Source organism: Xiphias gladius, chromosome 3 (assembly GCF_016859285.1).
Source record: "Xiphias gladius isolate SHS-SW01 ecotype Sanya breed wild chromosome 3, ASM1685928v1, whole genome shotgun sequence".
Taxonomy (NCBI): domain Eukaryota; kingdom Metazoa; phylum Chordata; class Actinopteri; order Istiophoriformes; family Xiphiidae; genus Xiphias; species Xiphias gladius.
The window spans coordinates 6,205,889-6,216,164 of NC_053402.1; the positions used below are offsets into that span (position 1 = coordinate 6,205,889).

The 10,276-nt window shown below is 39.1% G+C and overlaps 1 protein-coding gene across 1 annotated transcript; it reads left to right on the forward strand.

The window, feature by feature from the left end:
* Positions 1-4,004: 4,004 nt before the first annotated feature.
* LOC120788174 lies at positions 4,005-9,885 on the forward strand. Its single transcript, XM_040123731.1, has 4 exons — positions 4,005-4,144; positions 4,525-4,579; positions 7,611-7,691; positions 8,394-9,885. Exons 3-4 carry the CDS (start codon positions 7,646-7,648, stop codon positions 9,278-9,280), a joined length of 933 nt encoding a protein of 310 aa, XP_039979665.1. The 5' UTR covers positions 4,005-4,144; positions 4,525-4,579; positions 7,611-7,645; the 3' UTR covers positions 9,281-9,885.
* Positions 9,886-10,276: the final 391 nt, after the last annotated feature.

Genomic DNA, 10,276 nt, shown 5'->3' on the forward strand with positions numbered 1-10,276 from the left:
TCACTCTAATTGATTTTTTTAAGCTTATTGTCCTTGTTCCTCTTTTTACTTTTCAATAATTTAACAGTGAAAATAATAATTAAATGAAATCACTCAACACAGTCCAGGCCGCAGGTGTGCACGGTTTCAACAGGTGGAGCTATAGTGCATTTTACAGCCTAGACTGTGTTAAAAGTTGGAGTGCAAGTTAAATGTGCAAGGAGTTTGACTCCAGGGCAACTCCCTACCACTCTACCCGACTAAACTGTGACTGTGTGAGACTGATCTTAAGCAAGGGCTTAATAATTGATCTGTGAGTCAGGGTGTGAGCTGATCAATATCTATGTAGTACAACACAGTCTCTTTATCACGCCTCCGCCTCTCTGCTTCACTAAGTGAGTCTGTTCCTCGATAAATCAATAATTCTTTGGATTTCCCTCCTCATAAATATGAAGCAGAGACCAGCTCTGAGATATTGAACACTGGCAAAGTTTGTGCCCCTTGTCACCTTTTCCTTTCAATTAACTCTGTCAGGCCTTATATCTGAATCCCTTGTAGTAAACAGACCTTTCCTCTCATCTAAGTGTGGTTTACAAGAGATAATGTGGGTGTTGCTTTCAAGTCCAGTACACAACATCCAAAAACTATTAAGATCACCTTAATGAGTAACACCATTGCACTTGTGTTCATTTTACGTCATTACCATGAACATGGACACTGTAGTTTATTTTGACTCAGTCCCACGTACACCATCCTGCTGCTGTTAATACTCACCAGTGCATCAAATGTGTTTTGATCTACAGCTGAAAATAGTCTCTGGCAAATAAATAAATGCACTAATTACTTGTGTTTGAGTAATGGTTGCTAAAAACTAGTGCCAATCCGTTTAGGGAAATTACATTAGTCTTTTTGAAAAAGGAAACCATATATTTGTGACCCAGTTTTAAAGATTTATATCATCAGCAGCAAACTAATAGGCTTCGACATTATTGCGACTGGCTGAAGTCGGAAACTACTATTTTGAAAGATTAATGCATCTTTTCATGGGATTTGATGACAAGACCATGACAAAAGTTGGATTTACTGTCATCCAGTTATCTTGATATCATTCCAGTGAAATTGAAAAGAGAAGTGATAGGGGAAATTGGCTGTAGTTTTCAAATATATTTTAAACACTTCCTTTCACTTTGGATATGTCCCACATTATTTTATAATAACTTGTATTCAGCCACTGCTAAAAGGGCCTGGCCCTGATCTATCAGTTTTAAAAGATCTGATTATCTCAAAATTGCCCTTCATCTCAACAATTCTTGACAAACTGGTTTTGGAACAACTTCTGGAAGTGCTTAATAACAACAGCATTTTTGAAAAATTTCAATCTGGATATCAAAAGCTACACACCACATGAAACAGCTTTTGTAAGAGTTACAAATGAGTTATTGAGGGCCATACCATTGTGGATATTGTTCTGTAATAGTGCTACTTGACCTTAGTGCGGCATTTGACACTATTGAGGCTATTCTAATCAATAGTCTAAAAGAGTGGTTGGGTATTTCTGGAACAGCGCTGGATTTGTTTTCATCCTACCTGTCAAATTGAAAATTTTATGTTTCAGTTCATTATTTTATTTCTTCAACTGTACAGACATCATGTGGTACACCTCAAGGATCAATTCTTGAACCAATTCTGTTCTCACTTGTATATGCTGCCATTAGGTCACATTATTTGTCGCCATAACATCTCATTTCACTATTATGCAGACGAAACAGAGTTATAGACCTAAAAAAGCTGGCCACACTGGAGAGCTGCTTAGCTTATGTGAGAGATTGGTTACACAAAATATTTTAGAGTTAAACTCTAACAAAAAAGAATTCCTTATCACTGACCCTGAACACCTCTGTAAACAAATCCAGCACATACTCTAAATATCAAAAGTATTGTTAGGAACTTTGGTGTTACTTTAAGCCAGTGACCCAAGCTTTGGACAACACTCAAAAAGAGTAGCCCAGTCAATACTGAAAAAATTATCCATGTTTTTATATTCAGGCATGGATTACAATAAGGCTTTGTACACGTGCTTTAATGCCCGAACTGTAGCGCAGCATCAGACTGCAGAGTTCTACAGACAGGCTCTTAACAAAGACCAAACACACTTCTCACATCACCCCAGTTTTAGCCTCTTTGCAGTATATCAGAGTCTTCTATGAACTTTTAACCCCTTACTGTCCCAAAAGGCCTCTTAGATCTGCTGGGTTAGGCCTTTTAGTTGTTTCAGAGTCCATGTTAAGGTCAAAGGGTGATTGGGCTTTTGCTTTACTGGCCCCTCAGCTTTTCCTCCAGTTAGTATTTGGTCCGCTGACACTGTCTTAGCTTTAAATCCCATCTTAAAACACTTTTTTTTAACTTGCCTTCTTGTCTGACAGCTAGACTAATATGTCTCCATAACACAGCTCTGTTGTGTTACCACAATATTTTATGTCTATTTTAATTGTTTTCTGTGTTTTTACCTTATGGATGATTTTTTTTATGTTTTTTATGTATCTCTATGCTGTTTTAGTTGAGATTGTACTTGTTGTTTTTGTATGTCTTTTATACTGTCTCCCTGCACTGGAAAGCACTTGTTGATCCCAGCTTGAAAAGCACGATATAAATAAAATAATTATTGTTATTATTATTATTGTTATTTTCTATGTTTGTATGTTAAAAAGTTCTATGAATGAATGACTATAAATACAGCGACTGCACTGCATGTCTCTCATCAAGTAATGAAACAAGGTAAAATAATGTAATAAATTAAATGGATGTAACTCTAGGTTTATAAATACATGTATAGTCCATTATCGCCCTATGTAACAAAGTAAATAAAAGAATGTAAACATAGTTATTGTGGAGAATATAATTCCAGTATAATAGTGTGAACATGTACAATACATGCGTCTAGGTGAAAACCAATGGTGAACCAAGAGTCAAAACCTATGTCATAAGTATCTGCAGTAGGGCTGTACTCAGGTACAACAATTCTAAAATGGTAGCAGTGACAAAGTAAACATGTTGATGAGGTATAATGAGGTATAATGTGTACCATGTTTACCATCTTATTTAAGTGTGTTAGCATGCTAACAGTTGCTAAGTAGCCTTAAACACAGTACAGCTATTCTAACATTTGCTAATTAGCCTTAAGCACCGTAGGTTATACAGTAGCAGTGTCTGTAAAGCTTTTTGTTGTGTATTTAATAAAAAGTTTAATATAAAACAAAAATGTGTGTCCCATAGTTGTAATACATACTGTTTCACTAATCTTACTGTTACTTGCATCCATCATAGACACTACTAGAAAACTGGCTCCTACACATTTTAATCTACTATATTTTACAAGAGCCAATATACCTGTTTTATGTATTTTGATGATTGTAACTGTATTGGTCTCTGATGTTTTCTTAAAAATCTCAAATCTCTGAACAACTCAAATATTTTTCGGTTTTAAATGTTTTAGGCAAAGCATGGATGAGGCTGAAATGTCATGTCAAAATAATCTTACCGCACCAACACTGTCTTATGTCACTTCAGTGAAACAGTCTCACTTGATCTACACTGCCTGAAGTGAGCACGTAAAAAAACATTACCCAGTTAACTTTCTGGCCACTAATCACTGGTCTGTGAAATGAAAGGTTTGAGGGCCTAAGTGGAGCCTGCTTGACCTCTCTCCAATGTAAAATCAGGCCAAAGACAAATGACCCACTTCACAATGTGATGTGTCACTGAACTATTTCTCTTGGCATCACTTCTCTCTGCCAGCTTTATCATCCCGCTTTAATCTGTCGGTCACATCCTCTAAAAATATCCCTTCTCTCTCTCTCTCTCTCTCTCTCTCTCTCTCTCTCTATCTGTCTCAGTTCTCCTCTTTTATACAGAAGAAGTCCTTGTCTTCAGGCACCGTGACTGCAAAGTGGTGTTACAAAAAGGATTATATTAAAAAGTTGGTGTAACCCACCACCACAAGAACAGTTCTCTTGGATCAAGTTCTGTCTGGCGTTAGCAGAAAAAAATATAGCAGTTTCAGTTGTTTCAGTTCGTAGTAACAGGCTTTTGAGGACTAATTCAAGTTTCTAAATATTCTTGCTGTTGAGAGGTTACTTGAAAGAAGACTCTTTCAAGTATGTGAGGGGTAAGTAGTGATAACACCCCTAGAGAATTTAATAAATTGTCTTTTTGTGTGCTTTAGACAACAGAAATGTTATGTTAATTCTCAAATTTTGAATGAAATGTATCTAAAGGCACCGCAGACATTCTATCACTTTCTGCAGCTGTAGCAGGAAAGTGAGCGGAGTTGGGATTAAGTAGAGATTCAGTCTTTGACAAAAGGCACTGACTTGGGGGGGGGGGTCATGAGGTAAACACTGTCAAATAGTGAATTTTACCATCCTTCTGTATCCGCTACTGTATGAGATTTGTTGCCACACCTCAACAACTGAGTCAGGAAAGACTGAGAAGCTCCCAAGGTCTTCACATCTTCTTTATTTCAAAGGTGTCACATTTTCTCCTCAGTGTTTGAAGACAGCCCTGAAAAAGGTCAGCATCTATCACACCTGTTTCAAATAAGGTATGATAATCTGCGTGTGTGCCACATACAATCAGGACATTACTGCTGCAAAAGACTACCAAGTGGAGGAAATGATTTGGAAAGCATCTAAAAATTATTCTATAGCTGTGATTTAAATGACATTAAATTAAGTTTCCTAATTAGACTAATCCTACCCATCTGGTACCCCAAAACTATTTTGAAGGAATAGTCTGACATTTTGGGAACTGCGCTTATTTGCTTTCTTGCCAAGAGATAAATGAAAAGATTGATACCACTCTCATGTCTGCACGCTAAATACAAAGCTACTGTTGGCAGCCAGGTATCTTAGCTTAGCATAAAGATTGGAACCAGGGAAACAGCTAGCTTGGCTGCGTACAAAGGTAACAAAATCTGCCTACCAACACCTCTACAGCTAAAGCTTATTTACATGTTATATTTCATCCTTTTAAACCTTATAAAAACTAAAGTGTAAGTGGTTAGCTTAGCTTCCTTAACTTACACAGATAGCTTATGGGACAGTTAGCCTTACTAGCTAGCTAACTGTATTCACAAAAAAGATTCTTTTGTACTCTAGGAATAGTTTGACATTTTGGGAAATATACAGCATACACACACACACACACACACACACACACACACACACACACACACACACACACACACACACATATAAATTTCAAAATGACACATTGTGGTTTTAATTCTTATTTGCTTTGTTGGATAAGAGTTTGATGAGAGGGCCAACACCTCTGTCACATCCGTGCAGTAAACATGTAGCTACGGAAAATATAAAGTTATTACAGTGTTCTCCCAGAGCCAGGCTAACCGTTTTCCCTTGTTAGTCTTCATACTAAGCTAAGCTGAACCAGCTGCTGGCCTCAGCTTCATAGTAACCTTACAGACATGAGAATGGTATTAATATTCTTATCAAACACTCTGCAAGAAAACGGCTGTGTATCTCCCAAATGTCAAACTATTCCTTTAATACAGAAGAGTCTTATTTGAGAGCTGGGATCTAATCCACTTTTTTCATTGTTTCATTGTTTGCCCTCCTCTCCAGCTGCTTCATGTTAAAAAATTGACCACTGCTGTGTCCCACCCTCACGTCATGTCCTATGACTGTTGACAAGCTGAGCTGCTCACTAGATGATGTCTATCTCAACTGTTCTGGGTTGGGTCACTTGGACTTTACTCTCAGTAATACATGAGACAGTTGTTTTAAAGTTCAGTTAAATGTACTGAAATCTCCAGAACTAGGGATTCCTTGTTACTAGGTCAACCAGACCTATAGCAGGAAATAAATTTAAATGTAAATGCTGACTGTTCCTGTTCTTGTGTTGAAAATAATCAGTGAGAGACACTGTAAGAGACAAAGTGCTGATTACAGAAAGGGAGAAAAAGAACATTATTTTGACGTCCATTAGGGATTCTTTGCACTGAGGTCTTATGCATCCCATTATCTACTTCAGTGTTCCCTAGAGGACAAGCGCTTTTGAAAATAAACAACACATAACAACCTACATTATCTATGCTGCCAGTAGCTCAGTGCTGCATCATGCAGACTGTAACACCCTCCCACACAACAGTACAGAACACATTTCTGCTTGTTCAAACCATGCCCAATTGCCTCAGGGCATGTGCATTGCTAGCAGCAGGGACAAACCATCCCTGCTGCAGTTGAATGAGGTTAGCCTGAAGATACAACAATGCTGCCTTCATCTTTGTGTTGGTTAAATGTGAGGCAGAATGTGTCTGTTTCTCCGACTTAAATCCAAAGGAGATGGTGGTATTCTTAGCATCTCCACTCCAACTACTGCCTTTTTTTTTTTTCCTGGTCTGATCCACCAAGACAGATGCCCATGCACTGATACACAGCACAGTTCTGTAGCTGTAGATCAGGTAGGTGGCTTTTGCTATATTCTGTCAGCACAAAGCTAGCTGCTAGCTGATTCATGCAAAGCTAAACTCATCGGTTGCCGGTGGTAGCTCCCTAATTACTGTACGGACATTAGGGTGATATCAATCTTCTCATCTAATCTGGGTAATAAAGTGAATAAGCATATTTCTCAAAATGACAAACTATTCCTTTGAAGTAAACCTTACAGAGGAGCTCCCCTGGCATTTTAGATAGCCAGGTTGGGGCTTAAAGTGTTTGAAAAAAGGCATTGTCAGGTGTCAGGTTGTCAATTCCACTCACACCATAGCCTGGCATGAATGACAGATTGTATCTTCACTCCAGGAGTAGGATGTCTAAGTCTCGGGGCAGTAGCACAGAGCTGTGACACCTTTTGGCCTTACTAATCCTCAGCAAAATCCAAAATGGCAGCACCACCGGCCTTGCTCGATCTGTAGAGGGGCCAAAATGGCAGAGGACCACTGTCAGGTGGCTGGCTCTGTGTCTTGATCCCCTGAATTACCTCTTCTCTTCTACTATATGTCAAGGTTTAAATTAGGATTCATGATATGGATTTGTTTTGCTCTTTAAAGTCAAGCTGAAAACTCTCATTGCACACTACTGATTGGAGCATGCCATAGCCCTGTATAGTCTATGAATATTGATACAAGGTGTTTTTTTGCACTGGTAATGTATAATTAGTGATTTAAGCTGACTGCCCTTTCATAACATTCAGCATAAGAAGGACCCGTTAAGTTTGCATTCCACTCAGAAAGTGGAAGCTAGTTAGCCTAGCTTGCTAACGTTAGCACTGATTTCCACCACACGTTACTTTTTGGTCATGTTATTTCAAGACCCGCTGAGTCATTGGCAGCTCCTGCACAGCTCAGTGCTGGGTTCATCCCACATAATACAAAAGAGGAGGTGTCTAGTTAGCGCTACGTCATGGATCCAGCTGTGGTGACAGCAAATGGCCAGACCATCCAAACTCAGAGCAACAGGTAGTCCTCTAACCTGAGAACTCTGTACATTAAGCTGTAATCAAAAACACAGCAAGGGCAATTTTAATTAGCCTACAACTTCTCAAGAAAAATATATTGGAATTTCAGTTCGACTTCAATACATACAGTGCAACTTATATGTTTTCTTTTTCAGTAAATAAAGAGGCTGAGGATCACTTCTCCATACAAATGGCTCAAAGGATGTTTCATGAAAGTGGACAAGATGGCCGATCAGGTGAAGCACAGGAAAAGACTGTATTGTAACTTAACATTATGTTGTAGATGTTCAGTATATATTATGTGTAATTACAGGGTTGTAACCAACACTGATGATACCAGGATCATGTGTTTAATATTTTTGGCTCTAAATTTGGTGGTTGGGTCCCCTGAAGTGCAGTTTACCTACTATAACAGACATTTCTCTGTCTGACTGTCTCTGTCCCTTTATAATTATCTGACTTGGCATTGCTGGAGTGTTCCCCATATATGCACCATTGAAAAGGATAAATATAAGATTTAATAGACAGGAATTTAGGCAAAAGAATACATTCAGTTGTTTGCATTAGTCTCTCCATTCTTCTCTGGCAAATGATGACCCCTCTGTTTAATGCCGCTCTGTCCAAGTTCAGCCTAGAGGGTATGACTTAACAATGGGCCTTAGGTGAACAACCTGAGAACTATGTTATATTTAGCCCACTTTGTTATTTTTCTGTTTATTAATTTTTTATGCCCACTGCATTTTGCTCAGTGTGTCCCTATATTCTCACATTAGTTACACAAAGCCCTGTTCCTGATCCGGCATTAACCTTTGTACCTCTCAACTTTTAGTTACACCTAGGCCTATGATACATTTAAGGACAGTTTGATTAGACAAAAATAAGGACCTGGACTGTGAAATGACTTAAACATTTATGTGTAATTTAACCTTGTATTGCAGTCCTGGGAATGTTGGCAGTGCAGGTCGAGAGAGACCCCAAGACAGGTGCCACTGTCGTCAGGTCAGTGACCCCCTTCACCACATCGGCTGGTGCTCCAAATGCTACCACAGTCTTTGATGATGGCAGGAAGAGTGTCCACACTGTCTGTGGGTCAGGAGGTCCACCCTCGACTGAAGAGCTTGGGCAGATCTTGAGCGTCATTGATGGGGTTGGGATGAAAGCACTGCTTGATAAAGTGACACTCATGCCAAACAAGGCAGAGATGAAGACTGAGAATGTAGAAGCCAGTAAAATGCCAAAGGAAAAAGTCCTGTCTTTTTCTATCCATCATGCCATGTCAAAAGAGAACAATATGCAGTTAGGCAGCTGCAGAAGCTATGACTTGGAGGCTGAGCTGAATATAGACGACTGTGCTCTAAGTGTGGGAGATGAGGAGGATAAAAAAGAGGACAGAAGCATCATGGCAGTTATAGACATGGCAGGAAAAGTTGATAACATGGAGGATCAAAGATTGGAGGAAGGCCCCGTCAATCTTGTGTTCCTGGGATACAATGATGCCACAACTGGCCAAGATCACAGCCAAGAGGACGATGAAGGCAGGCTCACTGTGGAACAAGTGATTATCACTGAGGATGGAGAAGAACATGTCATAGGACCTGAAATGTCTTCTTCATCTCCAACATTAGACAAGCTACCAGGGCAAGAGGCAGGGAAAAAGTCCCAAGATGAAGTATTTCAGGACATTCCCCTGGATGGAAATGGGGAAGGAGTTAAAATCCAAGGTGAGAATGGTGACAAGGGGCTGCATAATTCATCTTCACCCAGCGTAGCAGAGGGAGAAGGCACTTCCAAGCGCAAAACCTGTCAGTGTTGCTCTGTCATGTAAGAAAAGGATTGAAGAGCAAGTCTCCCTCATCAGGCTTAATCATAAAATCTATTGTGTTTTTATACCCTTGTGCCTTTTATTACATACCAAATGCTGCACTGCTGCCTTAATGACTGATATAATGAGAACATATACCACTACCTGGTATGGTCTTACAATGGTTTTGGCTCTGAGCAACCAACGTTTGACTTCACTTTGCCGAAGAAAGAGACATTTATTGTGTTGTAACTCTTTGCAGCAGCTGATTATCAGGAGCTACGAGGGACTATTAAAAACCACTGCCTCCCCCTGGTGGACAAAGCTGAGAATCTCAACAAGTACTGCTGCAGACATACAAATACTTGTTATCTCAAATGACTCCTCTTTTTCTCTGCCTTATCAGCCAAAAAGATTCCATATGTTTCACTGTGTTTCTTCCAGGAATGGAAAATGCCGAAGAGCAGAAGAAGCATATTTTGTTTGTGGCACAAGTATTTTTCTGAGACTAATCATGGTCTGATTCATGGTGATTTAATGTTAATTGGACATTTTAAATAATTAGTGACATTTGTAACATCCGTTGGTAATTCTAAAATTTTACTATCTTACCCATGACTGCTCAGGGCTGTGGCTGCCACCGAGGACAAAATCGATGTTTCCGAGAATTTGGGTGTTTTAATGTCCTGAGTAGGAGTTTTTATTCTATAATTTAACATACTTTTTTACGTGTTAATTTTCTTTAGCCTGGCTTAGATGTATTTCACAGTCAAAATCCTTAAACTAATAGTTCAAGATTTTGGGAAATACCCTTATTTGTTTTCTTGCTGATAGTTAGATGAGAAGATAAATATCACCCTCACGTCTATACAGTTACAATGGAAGTATAGCCAGCAGCTGGTTAGCTTTAGCTTAGCACAAAGTAAGTTAGTTGAACAGAGCCAGGCTAGCTTTCCCCCCTGTTCCCAGTCTTCATGCTAACCTAAATAAGCAGTCAGCTGTTGGTTGTAGCTTCATATT